Below are 21,649 nucleotides of genomic sequence, written 5' to 3' on the forward strand. Positions count from 1 at the left end.
ATATATAAAACATATAAATTAATTTTATATGATTAAATTTGATCAAAGTCTTTTTCTTAAATAAATATTTGGCATGCTAATTAATGCGAGAGGAACATAAGGGGGATTTGAATAAGATTGGTGAGAGTTGGTAAACAAACAAGATGAGGCATTGATGATAAATAAATATGTTCTTTTATATAGTGTTAATTATGTTGAACTACTTATTTGCCTTGCATGAATTCAATTAGCAGGTAAGATTTTGAGAAATTAAATGTCTTTGACAAAACTCACATTTTATATCATACATGGGATCCATTCAACATCATTTTATATCGAATCGAGTCGAAAATGGAGACATTGTAGAATGAAGAGGAAAAAGAAATTTTGGTTAAGTATGAAAAACAAGTATTTGTTCGAGAAAATTGCCAAGAACGTCGATTTTATTTTTTTTAAAAAAAAATTAGTTTACTAGTTTTAACTATTTTTATTTTCGCATAGAATTAAATAAATATATTTACGCTTAAGAAAAATAAGAATAAAAACTATACAAATTCCAAACAAAATAAATTAGAGGGAGAATAAAAAAATAGACCCTCAATAAGAAACATGAAATAAATAAAATTAATTATATTGTCAATGTCTACATATTTCTAAACTACCCATTTCTTCCACCCTAGCTATTAATTTCCACCTCAATAATCCATCTAGTAGCCATAAAAAAATTTACAATTTATTAATATCTATTTTTAATTATTAAAAAAAATTAACACCTACATATTAGATGTACATTTTTTATATATTTCATCACATTCCATTCAGTGATGCTTATATAAGTGTCAACATTGTGTGTTCAAGATATATAATATCTATAATATATTTATATATATATATTTGATATATTGCACATCCAACGTCCTCACTTTTGTGTATATCTATGATGTGACATTCATCTATTAGATGTATAATTTGGATATACTTCATCACATCTAATAAATGAGTGCCAACTCATTGATAGATACGAAGATGAATAAGCCCGCATCTCCAATATTATTCGTCAATAGTTGTGATTATTTGATAGTTTGTGATTGATAATTAATTATTATAAACGATTTTGTAAAGAGAGATAAACGAGCATCAAATTAGAACATTAATTTTTTTTATTGAAATAAAAAAGAATAGTATTATTAATAACTAGTAAGATATTCATCTAAATTTTTTGCCATTAAATTTGCGAAACCATTATAGAAAAAGTACGTGCCAAATTTTTTAAATTTTTAGAGAGAATTTTTATGGTAATAATTTTCATTTCAATTATTCGCTTCTCCAAAATGTACGAGGCCAAAAAGGGATGTTTCAACGATAAGTCAAAAGGGTATTTTTGTCAACGAAGCATAAAAAAACGATGGTTTTTTTTTCTTCTTCCGTATATTAATAATCCGAGGGGTCTATTGTTTTTGAAGAGCAGGGCTCTTGTGAGATAATCTCACGAATCATTATCTGTGAGACGGGTCAACTCTACTCATATTTACAATAAAAAAATAATAATTTTAGCATAAAAAATAATACTTTTTTATTGATGACTCAAATAAAAGGTCTGTATCACAAAATACGATAAGTGAGACCGTCTCACACAATTTTTTGCCATTTTTGAAATCATGGTGTAATTTTTTATAAATCAAAGATATCCCTATAGGAATATAAAAATGAGTATGTCTCTTGTGAGACGGTCTCAACCCTCACGAATCTTTATATGTGAGACGGGTCAACCCTACCGATATTCATAATAAAAAGTAATACTCTTAGCATAAAAAGTAATATTTTTCATGTATGACCCAAATAAGAGATCTGTCTCACAAAATACGACCCGTGAGACCGTTTCACACAAGTTTTTACCTATAAAAATATTTATCTTCTTTTAATTAAAAAATATTATAAAATCATATTTTAGTAAATTTGTAGTTTAATTATAAATATTTTATCTAATTAAATATTCAAAAGTATACATAAATATAAAAGTAAAATGTCAATTTTAATAATGTATTTTAGTGAAGACATTATAGTTATGTAACTATATTTCAATGATTAATTTTGGTCATTCTAATCTAAATCATGTGATTAAATAACTGATATCATGTTAAAATTTTATAACTACATGGTTCAAAAACTACCTCGTAACAACTACATGTATTTAACAAAGTAATTATAAAAAATAACAATGTAACTAGTCAATTAATTACATGATTTTGAAAAAAATGATTAAAATCGATCATCAAAACATATTTACATGACATAATTTATTTAACAAAAGATACACAACTAAAATGCTAGAATTCAATACATACATTACTAAAATTGATATTTTATCAAAAATAAATTACTAAAATATGTTTTTATAATATTACGTTCAAAGATTATATAATATGTTAGAGATATTTAAAACTTCAAAAGTATAGATAAAAATAAATTATTAAAATATATTTTATAATATTATGTTAAGAGATTATACAATAATTTTTTTTATAATATTGTTAATATAATATAATTATTGTATTTGAAATCCATAAATTTCAACAATCTTTATAACTTTGTTTATATTTTTCATGGTTCCAAATTTTTCTATAAATTATATGTTAATCAAAATCCTTTGAAGGATCCTTTTCGGCTACCAGTCTATTACCGACAAACGCCAACTCATGCGCTCCATGCTCACGCATTCACGAGTGCGAGACATTCATTCAAAAACAGATTTAGAGCAGTCTCTCTCGGCAAATTTTATGCTATTTTTTTCGTAATAACATACAGAATATTAATGTTTTGTATTCAATATTCTTTATTAAAATTCATTTAATTGGAATTGGAATTGGAATTTTCTGAGTGTAATAACTGCTGCGGATGAACGTAACCACCACATGAACACTACATAATCCGTAGTGTGGTTGAACCGTAATTTGTTGCAATTATTCTGCCTCCCATTTTTGTACTATTGTTCAGATGATATATTGGTTGCTTTTTTTCTTTATTTTTAGCCCACAAATCTTTTTCCGCTTGGGATTACTGGGAAGCTCAAGATTCTTGATCCAGGGACTGCATTAAAGCTCTCCACTTTCTTGTATTTCTTGGGAACTTGAGGTATTCTGTGGAATTGAATGTTCTTTTTGTTTCCTGCACTTTTATCCTGGAGTAATTCTTTGCTTGCTTTATTGCTCTTTTTTTTTTTCGTTTGTATATTATTTGGATGAGTTCTTGTGTCGGCATTATTATTTGTTTGTTGGATAATGAAACTTTTAATTGGAATTTGGAGAATACAATTGAAATTATCCACAATCATGAGGAAAGATGTGCATTAAATGGAAGACTCTTGTTTTTCAAAATTAAAAAAGACGAGAAGAATGCTACTCGTTTCTTCTCTCGAATCTTGTCCATTTTGAGTTTTGATCTTTATTTTGTATAAATTTCTTGGATTGCTTAAACTGAAACCATATCTGTGAATAACAGGTAAAGATTACAAGAATTATGTTTGGAATTGTTTTAAAATGGCCATTTAGATGTTCATCAGTGGGATAAAAATTTTATATTGACTTATTTCAAATGATTCAATAGGATCTTGTGATGGAGAGAACTTGGCTACAAATTGTATTTGTTTGGTTTTTGGTATATTTTCTCGTAAATTTGGCCCTGATTGCTGCTGATATCAACCGCTTGAACATATGGCCAATGCCGAAATCGGTGAGCTATGGACACCAGCTTCTCTATTTCAGCAACAATTTCGAGCTGAAGACTGAAGGATCAAAGTATGCTGATGCTTCCGGGATTCTCAAGGATGCATTCACAAGGACAGTTGACACTATAAAAATAGATCATGTCATTGAAGCCAATGTTTCCCATTATGATCCCTCTTTGGTGCTGAAAGGGATTCATGTGGTTATCTTCTCGCCTTCCGATGAGGTATACTTATGGAGAAATTAACATATCTTTTTATGAATTTAGATTCTTAGGTTCATTGCTCGTTTTAACTTCAGAAACTTGTGTTTTTTTCTGTGTAGTTACAACATGGTATAGACGAGTCATACAAGCTAAATATCCCTGCCAAGGGAAATTCATTTTATGCACGAATTGAGGTATTCCCATTGCTAAAATATTTCGCCTATCGAAATTACAACTGTCTGAGAAATGTAATTGCAAGTGTTGTTTTGTAAGCTAAATTTAAAACGATTTGGTTCCACGCAGGCACAAACAGTGTATGGAGCATTGCATGGTCTTCAGGTTTGATGTGTTTCTCTGATAAGCTCAAGATGTTTCTATTTTTTTTTTTTTTGAAAAAAAGAAATGGAATGTGTAAACAATGTAAATTCTTGTTTTGTGTAAAATTTTGATAGACATTTAGCCAAGTCTGCTATTTTAACTTGACGACTAGAGGAATCGTAGTCCATCAGGTTCCATGGATCATCATTGATGAGCCAAGGTTCTCGTATCGAGGACTTTTGATCGGTGAGATTTTCATCAAATCCTGCTGCTGAGGTAGAACTTACAATTCATGGTTCCTACATGAAAGATTCAACTTTCTATTAATGCAGATACATCCAGGCATTATCAGACGCTACCGATTATAAAGAAGGTTATTGATTCCATGACTTACACCAAGTTGGTATGTAAAAATTCACATAGTACTTAGCTCAAGTGCCTAGTCGTCTATTATGCTTTTTTTTTTCCCTGCATCAGCACGTTTTCTGTCGAAGATTTCAGTTTGAGATATTCAGCAATAAATTTAAATCAAATGATATATTGGACAGAAAATTCAAAGTTATAGCTGTTAATTACGACATAACAATTACAGCAACCTTAGCAAGGACAAGTAGAGTTGGTTTCTATATTTTTTAAGTTTTGAAGACGATATGTTCAATTTAATACTTAATTTTACTCGCTTTCCCTTCATTCAGAATGTGCTACATTGGCACATTGTAGATTCACAATCTTTTCCTCTCGAGATACCTTCGTATCCAAAGCTGTGGGAGGGCGCGTATTCCGTCTCTGAACGGTATACATTTGATGATGCTGCAGAGATTGTAAGGCAAGTGCATTTATAATCTTTATCTTACATTAACAATTCTACATAAAATCAGTAAAGCCTATGGTCCATGTTTTCTAAGTTGGTGGTCCAAACACTGCAGGTATGCTCAAAGACGAGGAATTAACGTATTGGCTGAAATAGACGTACCAGGACACGCTCTCTCCTGGTACTATTAATGCTTGCTAAATAACAAACTTAGAATATTTAACCGTCGTTCTTTAATCGATATAATTGTGATAAAACAAAAAATATAGGGGGATTGGCTATCCGGTTCTATGGCCATCACCTCTTTGTAAGGAGCCCCTTGATGTGAGCAATGAGTTTACCTTCAAGTTGATAGATGGGATTCTTTCGGGTATGATTATACTATTTTGCGAAAGGAGATTGTCATTCGAAACGTTAAAATCATGATACATCGATTTATTTATTTATTTATTCCAGATTTCAGTAAGATCTTCAAGTACAGATTTGTTCATCTGGGAGGTGACGAAGTGGATATCAGTAAGATTTATACTTCAAAAAACATTAGTTTTCTTGCTTATTGTTCTATCATGTTTATCGGTATAATTGGAAGGTAGCTTTCAATTGTAGGTTGCTGGCTGTTAACTCCTCATGTGAGAAATTGGTATGGATACTAAAACTTGCTTACATAACTGTACTCTGATTGTTGTCGAAGTAATCTCATAAAACGAATTCAAATTTCTTTGAAGGTTCTAAAGATTTACATCTTATTGCTTCACAGGTTAAAGAAAAACAATATGAACGGTTCCGAGGCATATCAGTATTTCGTGCTGAGAGCACAGAAGATAGCTTTATCCCATGGATACGAAATCATAAACTGGTTTGAACCCTTAACTAGAATAAGTACTTTAAACTGATAAATGTCCCTCTCGGAAATGACTCTTTAACATGTCATAGGGAGGAGACGTTTAACAACTTCGGCAGTAAACTAAGCCGGAAAACAGTGGTTCATAACTGGTAAACACCCTTAGATCATTACACTCAAACGGCCAGACCGACTAGCATGTGATTGTTCTGTGCATGCTTGTAATGCTGCAGGCTAGGGAGTGGTGTTGCTCAAAGGGTGGTTGAAAATGGATTGCGATGTATCGTGAGTAACCAAGACAAGTGGTATCTGGATCATTTGGATGCCCTGTGGCCGGGTTTCTACATGAACGAGCCGCTGACTAATATCACAGATCCGAAGCAACGGGCTTTGGTTCTTGGAGGGGAGGTGTGTTTGTGGGGTGAACATATTGATGGATCCGACATCGAGCAAACCATATGGCCACGCGCTGCTGCTGCAGCAGGTACTTTTATGGTCGTTGGCTCTTCTTGGTATTTAGAGATTTAGAGTAGTGTATTAACATTTAAGCTTATGCTGTGGATATTTTGGTATAAATTCAGAGAGGCTATGGACACCTTACAACAAGATAGCCAAGGATCCGAGGCAAGTGGTGGGTCGGTTGGCTCATTTCAGGTGTCTACTTAACCAGAGGGGGGTAGCCGCAGCTCCGTTGGCTGGTCCGGGTAGGGTGGCACCAAAAGAGCCTGGTTCCTGTTACAAGCAATAACAATAGTGAGTATTTGGTGCAAATCAATTGAACATCGTCCGTCGATTTGTACATAAATTTCATTTATATATCTTATTCATTGTAATTTATTGTTATATATGATTAAATATAGTTGGATTTCTATCATTTGAATAAAGAACAATAACGATGATGATAATTTTGGTAAATTTGGTTTTGAATTTTGATCTCATATATTTGACTTTGCGATTTTGATCATTTATCTTTTAAAATTTAGCTTTAGTTCATTAACTTTGTTTATTTTCTTGATAATTTTATTTTTTTTTCGATATGACGCTGTTGTGCCACCATTGATGCATTGATGTGACGTTCACATCAACATTCAAGATAAACAAATAAAAGTACCAAAATCAGAAGATACATTACTAAAATTGGACATCGACAACATAAAAGACCAACATCGACAAATATATAGGACCAAGTGGAGAGCATGGTTTGGAGATATGCACATAAGCTATACATAATAAATGAAACTGATGAGAAAAGTTCAGTCACAAGGTTCATTTTGGTTGATGATTTGAAGATTCCAACATCCCTACTGAGCCAAGTAGGTGAAACAAGTGATGGGGACCCAATCTCCAAAGCAAGATAATTGAATTTGAAGACAGAAATAGTCATGAAATTGAGGGGGGAAAGTTTGAAAGAGGAGACAAAAATGTGGTATATTTCATAGGTACACATGGATGTGTGTGTTCCCTCGTGATATGTTGTTTTCTTTACTGCCCCTTGTTTTAAGATTTTGTAGGAAAATGTGCAACAAAAATGAATGGTCAATCTACCTGCAACATGTGCATTTTTGGGTATAGGATTAGTCAAATCAAAATACAATATTAATTCATTATTGTTGTATTATATTTCTACAATACTATTTTAAATGGTTATGCGGTATTTTATCACAAAACTCCAATAAAATCGTGTCACGAGTCAGTTCTGTGAGAATGATCTTTTACCTGATCCGATCCATAAAAAATATTATTTTTTGTCAAAAGTATTTTTTTTCACGTAATGTATGGATTAGATCGATCATGTCATAGATATAAATATATAGACTGTATCACAATATAATTACTCTTATTTGCTTTCGTTGTTAGTTTTGGATGATCTTTCTTCTAAACGTGATGAAATTTGAACTCTTGTTTCTGTTACGATAAAGCCAGATAAGAATGAACTTCAATGGCACTTGAACGATCTTTTTCGTTAAACTTCTCTTGAAAAATGCAATTAAAGGATTGATGTAATGGGATGTAAAATCTGAAATTTATATCTGATAATGATAATTAATTTTCCATCGAGTTTATTCTGTTTATAACATCGTTTTGACTCATAAGATTAAATGAATTTATGAATAACATAATGATTATAACTATATTAATTTGTCTAGAGTTTGAATCAAAGTTTAGATAATTAAAACAAAAACGTGTAATCATGATCGTGGATGTGAGGAATTAGTAAATTATAGATATTAATATAAAAAAAATTATATAAGATTGTCTCACAAAATTGACAAATCAATTTCATGAGACGAATTTTAAATCCAATATTTACGATGAAAAAATGTAACTGATCATTATAAAATATACATGGAGTCGATTGAATTTCACATAAAATCTACTATTAATATTAATATATTGATAATTGATGGAGAAAGGACCCTGCGGGCCGGCCGGCGACACATTCCACTGCAAAATGCATTTATAGTTTTATACTATCATCACAAGTCTACGTCATCTTTGTCCTTGAATTATTATTTCATTTTAATTTAGTGTACGTAACTAATTAATTAATATCTTAAATAATTAAATAATTTTGTTACTTATATCAGGATCACATAAAATTAAGCTTCTTCTTGATAAAAAAAAACATTTTTGTAAATTAAACAAGGTTCGTGTATCTATGTTCAAAACATAGGCTGTAATAATTAAAAATCGAATTAATTTCGAGACAATATGAATTTTGATAGTCAATAAATCCACGTGCGTAATCTGTAAAAAAAATCCAAAATATTTAGTTTGAAATAATGTTTTCTTTCTTGTTCAGCTACTTATTACACCTCTCAATAATCATAGCAAATAGCACAGAAAATAGGGGTTATCTATAGGGTATACATGTTAAGTGTGTAAAATAATAAATGTTGGGAAAATTCATAAACAACAGAATCCATCATTCTAAATCATTAAGAATTTGACTGAAAAACTTAAAAGGAAGCGTATCTGAAGCCATAATCATGAATTCTTTAGAATGTTTCTCGATCTTCCAGATCTACACGCTCTTTCCTTGAGAGAATCCTTTAGTTTTCTCTATGAACTAGTTTCTTAATGAGCAAGAGAATATGAAACGCGATGCTACGTGACTGTGGACCATGACCCATATATAGATAATGTTTTTATTATCTTCTTATATTTCTGTTTTAACTCATCATAAAAAAGAAATTACATTCGTGTCTCTACACGTTAAAATTCCACAACCTATTAGATACATTAAAGCCCAATAACCTGAAACCTTAATTGATAACTTTATTTTGGATTTAACTTAATAGACAACCCATAACGCATAATTATTCACATATAAGTTTATATAAATAAAATTAATCAAACANATAATGGGAAAAAATTCAAAAAGATGAAGGTTCTTACGTCTTTGTTTTGAATGCGATCGAGTAATCTATCAAAATAATTCGAGGTGTAATATCAATTAAATCGTGAATTCATACATCTCGATTAATATACTTTGCAATTATCAAATCGCAAAAATTCATATGAGACCGTCTCACAAGTCAATTTTGTCATATGAATATTTAATCTGACTCATTAAAAAATATCATTTTTTGTGTCAAATGTATTACTTTTAATTGCAGACATATATTTGATTGGCTTATCTTACGGATATAGATATATGAGATTATATCATAAGATATTCATTATTATCAAATTTGCTAGAAATCAATCTTCATAGTTATCTAAATAATAGTATTTAATTGTATTAAGTTCTAAGCATTATAATAAAAAATAGGGAAAATGTAATATTAGTCATAAATGATAGCTCTTTAATAAAACAAAACACATAGTGTGTCCATCGACCATAATTTCTTTATAAATTATTGGATTTTTGTGACCAAAAATTATTCTCTACCTTCTTGGGTCTTAAAAGTACGTACGAGCTTATTATTAATGAAATTAATTTTTAGTATAATGATAAGTATCCAATATTTATATTCCTATAATTAATATTAAAGTCGAGGTACAAGCAAAGTGAGTATCAATAATCAAGCATTCGATTCAATCGATCTAATAAGTTTGTAATCATATATAATTAGTTCCTAGAGCGAGGACAACAGTAATCAGATCTATATTAATCTAATTAACGAAAAACGAATGTTATTCTAAGCAACAACGGAAACGGATATTAATAATTAACTATGGAAAGGAAAATGAATTTCCCCTCCAAAAGAGGCTAATGAAAAAAAGGGCTATGGATTAATTGATTTCAAATATGGAGATTAATCTTGTACGATCGATCTTAAGTTATAGTTTTTGTTGAATTTGAAATCCGCCGATAATTATAACATAATTTTTTTTCACCAAAAGAGCTAGGTTGATGAAAAAATAAGAGGTGATGAATTAATTTCTTTCAAATATGAAGATTAATCTTTGACAAAAGAAATGATGTTATGTACATGATCTAAAGTTAAAATTAACGTTGAAGTTGAAATCTACATACAATTAATGTCGATTATAGTTTTAGAGCTAGTACAATCATGCATAATTAGATATATATATATATATATAAATCTAATTAATCAAAAGCCGATATTGATATAATCAACAACGGAATCCGTTTTATAAAATTAACTAATTATAACGTCTTATAAAAAATTGTGTCTTTATATATAAATCTAATTAATCAAAAGCCGATATTAATATAATCAACAACGGAATCCGTTTTATAAAATTAACTGATTATAACGTCTTATAAAAAAATTTTGTGTTGTTTTTAAAGGAGATTAATCTTTGAATAAAGAAATAATGACAAGATATTAATAAGAGTTGTAGGTTGCAAGTATTTATCACAAATACATCAGTGACATCACAAATGTAAATTCATGTAGTTTTTTTAACCTTTTAATTAACTAAATAAATAATAATATAAAAACCAGACACAATAACCCTAGGACGGCTCCGCAGGCGTCCGTCGCCCATCCGCAGCCGTCCCGGCAGCTCTCGCCTGCTGATACCCACTCAACTGTCCAACACCGGCAGACATATTCATGGCAAGATAGCTACTCGCATCATACCCACCAATACCCGCCTGCTGCTGCTGCTGCTGTTGATGGATGCTGGGAAAGAACTGGTGCTGTAAATCCATCGCTGCAGTCAGTCCGCCGCCGAGTATGTTGATCTGCTGGTGGTGGTGATGGATGAAGCCGCTGTTGAGGTGGTTCTGGTACTTGGAGAGCTCAGATTTGGCGAAGGAGAGATCGATTTGGAGCTGGCGGAGCTGGTGCTGGAGGATAGAGATTACGCCGACGCATCCGTAGACGGGGTCTCGGAGCCGCATATCGGCTTCGTATGCCAGTGAATTGACGGCATCTTCACGCTGGTGCGGCTGCAACTCGTTGAGAAGCTTGGTGACGTTGCTAGCGCCGAAGACTTTGTGCACGCTGGTGAATTTTTGCTGCTGATCCGGTGGGAAGTACGGTGCGAAAACGCACTCTGGCAGGCATTTTCGACGGAGGAACTTGCATGCGGCACATGGAGAGTACGATGAAGAAGCCATCAACATCTTTGTATGAATTCTTGATGAAAATACTCGCTGAGATATCGCTAGATTATTTCGAAATCAAGATCATGATACTTATCATACATTCAAGAACTGGGAATCTACCGTGAAAACGAATAAGAATAGGTAACCAAAATTTTATGCAGAAATCATTGTATGAGGAAAAAAATAAATCATTACAACTTTATAGAAACAATCAGCCATAAAGTTGATTGAAAGTATGAAGATCAAAAAAATTACAGGGAAAAGAAACGAATCTGACTAAATCAGGAAAATGGATGTTTGAGATATATACATATACCTGCTGTTTATACTCCTCCTTCGTAGGATCTGTCAAATCTATTTGAGAAAATTCTTTCTTCTATGATATTGATGATGTCTGGTGGCTATTTTATACGAGAATATTTTGAACTTTTGGGTCTTAGCTGTGTAACAGTGAGGAAAATAAAAATGAACATGAGCTGTTAAACACACGGACAATCGTATTACATTCAAAATTTTCGAGACCTCAAATAATCATGGAAACAAACCCTAATAATTTTCTTGTTTAGCTTTTGTAAAGAGAAAAATATAGGATATTTCACTAGTATAAATATATCTTTTATATAATATATAAGATTGACTGTGACATAAGAACTGATTTCACCCTCCATTTTTTTTTATGTATTTTAAGCAAGAAATCTGGTATGCGAGCAAAAATAAAGTAAAAAAATCAGTCCCCCTTTTATTACATTTTTTAGAGTATTTCTTCCATTTAAAAATAAAGGGAAAAGGGGATATTTGAATTGGACCTCGTGAAAGTTGAGATTTTCATTTGCCCTTGCTTAGAATTCATTCTTTCTTTCATGTTAGTGAGTGACAAATATTCATAAAGTAAGTGGAGAGAGAAGGAAAGATTACTTCATTCACCAGTAAAAATGAGACTTTTGAGAGAGCCAGCTGTTCACTATTTCGAATTAATAATAGTAATCACAGACCAAAAAATAATAATAATAATAATAATAATAATAAAAAGAACAACAAATTGTGTGAGAATATATACTGTGTGAAAAAACAAATCAAGAAAATGGATATACCTTGACAGGATAAAAGTTAGTAAAATAGGCCTGTAATTCTCTTCCTCTTATAGTTTGATAATATTTAAAGTGCCTCGATTTCTGAAGTCTTACATTACTATATTATACTAATTTTTTTCTGGTTTGACAAATCAATAGATCAAAGTCCAAGTTTGGATATTGCCTTTTTCCCAGCTCTCTCTTTTTGATGAACCCTCTTTAATTTATTTATCTTTTCCCTGTCCATAAGACAGAAAGAATTTGCATCGATGATTCTGTGAACTTTTCATTGTATTTATCCGTCCAATGATTTAGTCATTTTACCCTCCGAATAATACTTTGTGGCCTTTTTCAAGAATCATGCAAAAGGGTCTTCTTGTAGGTGCAATCTTTTCGCTCACAGATATTAATATCTATAGTAAGTGAAACAAAAATATGCATATATAAAGATGGTGAAAAGAAGGCGCCGCGGAAGAAAAGGAAGACCCTTGTTTCGTGAAGAGATATGTACATATGTATGTTCTTATATACTATCATGTACGCATACATATATATATATTTATGTATGTTGAGATAGAGACAACAGTGTATATTTTTGAGTGCGGAAATAGGTAAAGGAATGTTCCCCAAAACCAAAGGCTACGGGAACGGAGATAAAAATGAAGGGACATGACTATCGGCTAGCCAAGAAAAGCTAACTCATGAAACTCATGCAGTTTTGTGTGTTTTTGTTTGTTTCTTGTTCTTAATTGAGTTCATATTTTCTTTGAAGAAACAAGAAGGCAAATAAAGTGAAATAATTATTGGTGTACGTGCAGTATTGGCTGGGGTGGGGTAGGGGGTATAAGGTATAATCACTATGACTGTCTTACAATATTTCAGAGCATAGAGATTTGAGATTGATCTGTCTATTGTCTTAACATGATATATNGTTGATATAGGCTTGAATTTGATAAATCCAACTTTAATTATTTATGTTTTGATGTAAATGTTTAAATTTGAGATCATGAACTTAATTTTGTTAATTTCGATTAAGTATTGAAAAAATATATCAATGGCCACAATTTATTTAAAAGAGGAGGTTTCCCTTTAGTTTGTGCGTTTGTCATCGGTCAAGCAACTAGACTCGAGCTCGACAACTCTCTTGAGCCGAGTTCAAACTCATGTCTTATGCACGATGCTCGTGCGGAGCAATCGAACATTATATTACTCAAGTACATGCAGGTAGACACCCGTATTGGTGTGTTGTGTCTTTCGAGTTCTCTGTCCCAAAATCGCCTTTCTATGGCATTGATTGCAGGTTCTGGCTGCGAGCTAACGTCTTCAGGTATTGTAGCTAGTGTGCAATAAATTCAAAGCTTGAACATGTGTGCATGTGTCTGAACTACTTGTTGATTCATATAGGCAAATTTAATCTAAGAGTTGCCACGTTAAATTCTGCAAAATCGCACTATAGTTTGGTTAACGTTATCAAGTTAATTATAACATTAACAATCTTCAAAAAATAAATTTTTTTTATAACTTTAACTTAATTTCAGGAGCACATTTTGTAGAATTATAATATGGATCTAATCAACAGGTGTGTGTGTATATATATATATATTAACATAAAAAATCTTGTGAGACTATCTCACGAGTCAACTTTGTGAGTCGGATATCCGATTCAACCTGACCCATGAAAATAGTACTTTTTATGTCTAAAGTATTATTTTTCAATGCAAAAGCATAATTTTGTGTTAGTTATATTATGAAAAATATTGTTTAATATATATTAATTTTAGTGAAAACTGTTACTTTTTATGTCAGAAATAATATATATGCTGATTTGAATGAAAAATATTATATCTTATGTCAAACATATTACTTTTTTATTGTATGTACAGATCGAGTTGATCTGTCTCACGAATATATATCCATGGGATGGATGCGCCGAAGACCCACACATAATATATTAGAGTGGTTGTTTTGGTGCATGATCATGTCTTCGATCGATTAACAAAAATATTTTATGTCAAACGTTAACCATTAAATAATTTTTATCCAGTTATTTTTGGTAAGTCATATATATTTAACTTATGCAGAAACAATTTTAGTATCGTATGTAAAGTCATATTATTTATAGTATTTTTCGTGAAATTTAAATAATCTTACATCATCTACTTCCAAGTACATAGCCCAAAACATCTTATAAGGCACCCGCCAATATTTTTCACGTCCCCTTATGTAATTCGGGGCCCATATTCACCAAAATGTTTTTACATATACGTTTAAAATGACTTAATTTATATAAATTATTGTAATATGATGTTGATATTACATATCGTTATAATTATAATTTATGAAATCAAAAATTTTTTGTTTTAAGAAATATTTCAAAATTTAAAAAGATAATAAATATTTTGTGGGTATGACATTTCGGTGACAAAAGCAGCATTAAATTGAAATCCAATTTTTGGTTGGAATGCGGCATACTATATTTTATGTGTGTGACATTTTGAAAATGATAAAAACTTGTGTGAGACGGTCTCACGAGTCGTATTTTGTGAGACATATGTTTTATTTAGTTCATCCATGAAAAAACATTACTTTTAATGCTAAGAGTAATACTTTTTATTGTGAATATAATATAGTTGACTCTCTCACAGATAAAATTAGTGAGAACGTATCAAACTCCTAATAGTTGAAAATTATGTCCCCTTTTCACTTGATTCTCGTAATCCAGCCTCGATATTGCTAATCTCCGTATTATATTGTTGAATTAAGCTAATTAATAGATTCGAATGAAAAATTGGAGTTCCTGCTCCAAAAATTCCTTTTGCGAGCGTTAAACACCTTAAAATTCTTCGCCGTGTCTCGATAATTTGATTTTCTTGAGACCAGAGAGAACACGACTCGATTCTTTTCTTTTTCTTTTTCTTCTTGTTGTTTGCTTTCGGATGAAGCAGCGGGCTTGCATGCATGAGTGTAATTTTTAATTCATACTGCATGGATTTCTTAGCTTGTAATTAATGTGACAAAAGTGATCCACGGTTTAAAAAATCAATCTTTTCACTTGGGTTTCTTTATTTGATTCCATAGGTGTAATGGGAGAGGTTCCTGTAGATTTTGAGGTCGAGGTTGAAGGAGAAAATGGTGATGGTGAGGGTAGCGTAGAAGAATCAAGAACCAGTGAGGGCGTAAATGGGATTTCTCGTGGTGATCTCGGTTCCAGCTCCGCAGGTAATCATCTTCTAGTACGCGCTTTAGCGTTTGGTCTGTTTTAAGACAGAGACGAGACTCTTTTTCTTCTTTCTTTTAAACAGGGTTTAGACTCAAATGTAATAAACTTGAAATTTGTTATTGTTTTCAATTGAGCAGGCCCCCACGGGTACTGGTGCTTTCTTTCTTCATTGAGAACTATAGGGGTGGTAGTCTTTTGAATATAGTTTAATACAGACTTTTGTATGGCTGCTGCACACTATTGAAGCCTAGGATACAACCAGGGCCGGTCTATTCCAGTTTTGGGCTGGGGGAGGAACAATTTTCTACAATAATGACACCTCAAAATTTTCTTTTTTTATTTGATGACCGACCTATTGCTAGTTTAGTGGCTTGGCCCCGAGTACATTTCTAGTTAATGTGTTTCATTGCCAAGAAAACTGAATATAACATTGTTAAGATGGCTCAGCTACCATGAGTTCAAGTTTAGGTGACGAGTATATTTCCTATAAGATACCAGGTTTGGAGCGCAATCCTACTCATATTTTACTCAATAAAATTAAAATTATTTGAGCTTTTGTTACCCAAAACCGATCAACATATATGTGTTCAACTTGGATAGCCAGCATGATGTATAACAAATTCTACCTTGTATTATTATTGGTGCAGATCCTATGAGCTCAGAGCATTGGGAAAGTGGTTTCTAACCTTCTACTACATTAGTCATATAATGTGTTATATTAGGTCGAAGGCTGAAAGACAAGAGAGCAACTGATACACCAGCAATTGGAATAATATGGTTATGAAATGAGAATACAGCTAGAGGTCGATTACCATTGCACCACATTTTCATGTTCACGGGCAAACCCGTTAAGATGGTATAAACTTCGAGTACACTCATGTTGATGTCGGTAAATTTGATAAATACACATAAACAAATAGATGGCATCAATGTCCTTATGCAACTAAACTGAATAATGTCGCCTTGACAATACGTGCAATCGGACTTTACAAGTCTAAATCTCTGTTGTGATCAAGAATCCTGATGATTGATAATGACTCCATAACTTTTATAATATAATAAAAAAGTTTCATGATATCCAAGTTGCTGTTAATTTTCAAAACCTATATTTAACACATGCTTCAATTTTTTCTTTAGCTGATTAGTCTCTTTAAATAGTGATTAAGACTGTAAACACAAAGGCAAGGTTTCAGTCAATCTATATTTCCCTTATTCTCAATCATTTAATAAGGCCTAATTTGTAGGAAATTTGGCTCTTTGAATTTCTGACAACCTCTGATGGTTTATTAGTCGAGTTATTGAATTTTTTTAGATATCGTTTTTGCTCTTTTAGTTTCAGAATATCAGTTATGTAATGATGTTTTATGCTGTATTAAGTCTGATCCACACTGCTTAGAATCTGTTGACAGGAACCTTCGAGGAGAAAATTTCAAATTTATGGAGCAGTCATCAGAAGACCTGTCGGATCCTAACTCAAGTCAGCTTACCATGATTGATAGGAAAAAGATAAATCACTCTCGCGGTGTGTTGCCAAGAAAGTTTTTAAATGAAAATTTCCCTCCTAAGAAAAAGGTTAGCTGCGAGATGACGTGCTTGTCTGTTTGTTCCCTTAATTAATATTCTTTAGTATTCCCGTGTAATGTTTATTTGGACAATAATTCTAAAGTACAAAACTCAGTCTCTAAGCCATATGTTTGGCCTGCTTTTGACAGCTTAAACTAGTGAAGCGAATAGCCACCATTCAAGATGATGGAACTGTACAATTTGATGTTGGAGAAAATATTAAAACACATAGTTCTAATTGTGGTACTGAAGTAATATATATAATGGTGATATGATCAAAGAAATTGTGATCACCGAAGATACAGAATTATCGCCTCCACTTCAAATTGTGATGTTAATTGTTGGAACAAGGGGAGACGTACTGCCATTTATAGCCATTGGAAAACGCTTACAAGTAAGAGGACTTTGGTTTTATTAAGCATGCTCCCACACATTCATCCTCTGTCTTCTAATATTCCTTTCCCAATTTTTACTTTGGTCTTGGGGCATTTTTTCTATTGATTAGAGTGATTGTTGATGTTTTGAATTTTACGTGAATTGTATTTGATTAATATTTGAGCTAGTGTTACTAACATTTCTGAAGCAAATTTGCCGCTACGGCTTGATTTTTGACTAGTTCATACTGGAATCTTTTTGACAGGAGGATGGCCACAGGGTGAGACTAGCCACTCAAATTTGAAAGAATTTGTTATGGCTGCTGTATTGGAATTTTACCCTCTAGGTGGAGACCCAAAAGTACTCGCTGCTTGTGAGTTCTGGATCAAAATTTCCCATTTCTCTTGGAACATTTTCAACTTGTTGTCTTTGTCCATTAGTCTTTAGTTTTAGAATGAATCAATATGCCTGCTTCTTTTCTTATGGTGAAAGCTTCCATCAAGTAATGCACTTGACACTAGAGGAGTAGTTTTGTGCTAATCATGTTGTGATGTATTTTATTAAATCAAATGGCCAAAATCATACTTCTACTCATCCCATATTTCAGAAAATATATTTCTGATGTGGGGTGTTACAAAAATCACTCCCAAGCCTTCAGAATAACTTGCACTATATGTGCTCTATCACACTGTCAAATTTGTTAAAGCATGTGGTATTGTTGCTTGTCAACTTTGCCTACATTGTCCTACGAGTTAATTTTTTAATTTGAAGTATGGCTGTGGCCTACATGTGTATGCCTTTTGTAGATATGGTCATATGGTTAAGAATAAAGGCTACTTACTATCTGGACCTTGTGAAACACATCTCCAATGTGTGGCGTGACAAAAATGATTCCCAAGTCTACCGAATAGCTTTGATATCTGTGCTTTAGTGCAGTGTCAAATTTGTTAAAGCTTATGGTATTTTTACTTGTCCACATTTTCATACAACATCATAAGAGTTAGTTTTGTAATTCGAGGAATGGCTGCAAACATCACATGTATGCTTATTGTAGATATGGTTAAGAACAAAGGATTCTTACCTTCTGAAATACATCTCCAACGGAGCCAAATTAAAGAGATAATCTTTTCCCTACTTCCTGAGTGTACTGATCCTGATCCTGATACAAATATCTCATTCAAGGTAGATGCCATAATTGCCAGTCCACCTGCATATGGTAATATATTTATTTTTATCTAGTTTTCATTTTTATTTTTGTTTGAACAAAAAATTTTATGAAGCTTTTCTATTGATATCAACTTATTGTTTGGACTCCTTGTTCAGGACATAAGCAAGTTGCGGAGGCACTCAAAGTACCAGTGCACATATTTTTTACGATGCCTTGGACGTTAGTGTTACCCTTCATTACAATGAATTTCTTCCATGATAATGTAGTTTTGAGGATATTGCAAGCTTCCTTGATGCGTGTAGATTTCGCAAAAAATGAAACTAAAATCTAAATTTCCCACATCTCTGTTTACCTTGAGATCTTCAAAAAAATTTATGTTCTGATGTACAACTTGCAGGCCAACGAGTGAGTTTCCACATCCTCTTTCTCGTGTCTGGCAACCAGTTGGTTATCGAGTAAGCATACAATAACGCTTATGTGCCTGTGGTTTGACTGAAATTTTTGAAGATATCATATTAGAATCTGATTTCTATGAAGTTGGCTGTCTATCACAGTTATCATATCAGATTATTGATGCATTTATCTGGCTGGGAATACGCGACATGATCCATGAATTCAGAAAGAAAAAAGTAAAACTAAGACCCATGACTTATTTGAATGGTTCCTATAACTCTTTTTTAGCCGTGCCATATGGATATATTTGGAGTCCCCACCTTGTTCCTAAACCAAAAGATTAGTTCTTTGGACCTTTGAATTTGATGGATTAAATTAATTGACTCAAATTATAGCTTTCAATCATATTCCAAGTTTCATGCATGATTTTGTTTTGACTGATGAATAAATATTGTTTTGACTCTGAGATACAATTGCTTCATATTTTTTTTTTAGCATTTTATTTGCTTCATATTTTTTTAGCATTTTATTTTTTGGTAGATGGTCTCCAGTCTTGTAATAAAATGTTTGTACTGCCATAAGAGATATCGGTGTCCTTAAACATGTCGAGAGCAAATTTTGAGTAAATATTGAATGGTAAATTACATTTCTTTGACAAGACCAATGGACTCTCACATTATGTTAATGATGCATTGGATTTTTTATCTGCCTTAAGATTGGGGACCTAAAATTGATGTAGTCGGATTTTGTTTTTTGGATCTTGCCTCCAATTACGAACCTCCAGAATTGCTTTTGAAGTGGCTTGAAGATAAAGAGAAGCCTATTTACATTGGTTTTGGAAGTCTTGTAAGTTCCTGGTGTCTCTATAGCTTACCGGAAAAGATTTTACATTGAACAATAATGAGCATTAAATATCATCATCAAGTGATTTTCTACAATACTCTGATCACATAGAATGATTTGTCAAGATGAGAGAAACAATCAAAACACAACTTTTGGATCTTTGGTGAATTGATGCTTTGTGTTTCATTCTTGTTTTTGCATCCTTCCAGCCAGTTGAGGAGCCTGAAAAGATTACTGAAATAATTGTTCGAGCTCTTGAAATTACTGGACAACGAGGAATTATCAACAAAGGCTGGGTGGTCTGGGAAACTGTACGCTTCTTCATGTTTCTGCTATCAACGTCTTGTTAATTTATCGGTTGTTGATCTCTTTTGTCTATATGAATTGACTGATTGATAAAAAATAATCTTTAATTTCCGTTTTCAGTGGCAGAGCCAAAGGACTCCGTCTACCTTCTGGAAAACTGCCCCCATGATTGGCTTTTCACAAGATGCGCAGCTGTGGTAAATCCCCTTCTTTTTTATATGTTCAAATGCACTTATAAAGAAGTAAAAAGCCTTCTTGCTTTCGTCCACCATGATTGGGAAATCATCCAGTAGGTTGATTTCGTATTTTGTAACTTTTCATAACCCCATTGAAGTTGCACTTTCATTATCATTGGCTGTTCTTATCTGATGTTTTCATTCATGAAGTTTTGACATGTCATTTGTTGCATTTTAGGTACACTATGGAGGTGCTGGAACAACTGCTGCTGGTCTTAAAGCAGCAGTAAGTGGGGACTTCTCCTAGAAATTATTTCAAAATTTATGGTTTCAAGTAATTCATTGCTGATTTCTTTCCCAATTTACTGTTTCTTAGTGCCCGACGACTGTGGTTCCTTTCTTTGGAGATCAACCCTTTTGGGGAGCACAGGTGCATGCTCGGGGAGTTGGTCCGGCACCTATTCCTGTCAAGGAATTTTCACTCGAGAAATTGGTTGATGCTATCCGATTCATGATCAATTCTCAGGTAGGAAACCCAACTTTTATCTAAGAATCTACTCTGTCTAAGCTGGATTGTGAAACATGGATTTAATTCCTCAATTGTTTTTAACTGCATGGCATAAGATTTTTAAAATTACTTCTCGGCTCACTTTCCATCATCTCGAATTTGTTATTTTAAACACCGTCATACCCTATATTAGCTTCACAAGTATAAATCTTGGATATTTAATTCCAGGACTCAGCTACCTAGTTCCTACTCTAGCCTACACACACAAGAAAATATAGAAAAGTTGGAGGCTCACACTCTCGAGCTTCTGACTGGTGTAATGCTTAGCATAACACCTCGAGATCGTAATATAAACGATGAATGGGTTCCATTATTTAAAAAAAAAAAACCGATCCCTGCATGCTTCATAACGCAGGTGAAACAAGCAGCAGTAAATTTGGCGAAAGCTATGGAAAACGAGGATGGGGTTACAGGGGCTGTGCAAGCTTTCTACAGGCATTTCCCAATGAGTAGCCTAAAAAAATCAGAGCCTGAAAAGCCACGTCCTTCATCTGGCGTGTTTTCTACAAAACGCGGCTTTGGTTGTTAGAGATTTTAACCTTAAAGCTGCTTCCATCTTCTTTA

At 32.6% G+C, this 21,649-nt stretch overlaps 2 protein-coding genes and 1 pseudogene across 5 annotated transcripts; 2 read left to right on the forward strand and 1 right to left on the reverse strand.

Moving 5' to 3' along the window:
• Window positions 1-2,689: 2,689 nt before the first annotated feature.
• LOC140958206 (beta-hexosaminidase 3-like) lies at window positions 2,690-6,733 on the forward strand. The gene is made up of 15 exons (XM_073415581.1): window positions 2,690-3,111; window positions 3,583-3,927; window positions 4,026-4,100; window positions 4,210-4,245; window positions 4,359-4,470; window positions 4,557-4,627; window positions 4,920-5,050; window positions 5,151-5,216; window positions 5,305-5,405; window positions 5,492-5,551; window positions 5,642-5,675; window positions 5,793-5,891; window positions 5,969-6,028; window positions 6,110-6,360; window positions 6,458-6,733. Exons 2-15 carry the CDS (start codon window positions 3,592-3,594, stop codon window positions 6,622-6,624), a joined length of 1,599 nt encoding a protein of 532 aa, XP_073271682.1. The 5' UTR covers window positions 2,690-3,111; window positions 3,583-3,591; the 3' UTR covers window positions 6,625-6,733.
• A 3,966-nt stretch (window positions 6,734-10,699) lies between these two features.
• On the reverse strand, window positions 10,700-12,717 carry LOC140959953 (protein ASYMMETRIC LEAVES 2-like). Of its 4 annotated transcripts, none has more exons than XM_073418030.1 (3): window positions 12,495-12,717; window positions 11,720-11,843; window positions 10,700-11,451 (listed from the first exon to the last, which is right to left on the reverse strand). In XM_073418030.1, the coding sequence occupies exon 3, from the start codon at window positions 11,419-11,421 to the stop codon at window positions 10,807-10,809; it is 615 nt and encodes a 204-aa protein (XP_073274131.1). In that variant the 5' UTR covers window positions 11,422-11,451; window positions 11,720-11,843; window positions 12,495-12,717; the 3' UTR covers window positions 10,700-10,806. The 4 variants fall into 4 exon arrangements, with proteins under 4 accessions (XP_073274131.1, XP_073274130.1, XP_073274129.1 ...); XM_073418029.1 differs by having other exon boundaries at window positions 10,700-11,462; window positions 12,495-12,716; XM_073418028.1 differs by having other exon boundaries at window positions 10,700-11,519; window positions 12,495-12,716.
• A 2,494-nt stretch (window positions 12,718-15,211) lies between these two features.
• Window positions 15,212-21,623, forward strand: LOC140958961 (sterol 3-beta-glucosyltransferase UGT80A2-like; annotated as a pseudogene).
• The last annotated feature ends 26 nt before the right edge of the window (window positions 21,624-21,649 follow it).

Source organism: Primulina huaijiensis, chromosome 15 (genome assembly GCF_012295235.1).
Source record: "Primulina huaijiensis isolate GDHJ02 chromosome 15, ASM1229523v2, whole genome shotgun sequence".
Classification (NCBI taxonomy): domain Eukaryota; kingdom Viridiplantae; phylum Streptophyta; class Magnoliopsida; order Lamiales; family Gesneriaceae; genus Primulina; species Primulina huaijiensis.

Bases quoted from the DNA above. Each gene is read 5' to 3' on its own strand.
- LOC140958206 (XM_073415581.1), top strand. From the start codon at position 3,592: ATGGAGAGAACTTGGCTACAAATTGTATTTGTTTGGTTTTTGGTATAT. The intron at 4,471-4,556 runs GTGAGATTTTCA...CTATTAATGCAG, and splicing joins GTATCGAGGACTTTTGATCG to ATACATCCAGGCATTATCAG. The intron at 5,892-5,968 runs GTTTGAACCCTT...AACATGTCATAG, and splicing joins GGATACGAAATCATAAACTG to GGAGGAGACGTTTAACAACT.
- LOC140959953 (XM_073418030.1), bottom strand. From the start codon at position 11,421: ATGTTGATGGCTTCTTCATCGTACTCTCCATGTGCCGCATGCAAGTTC.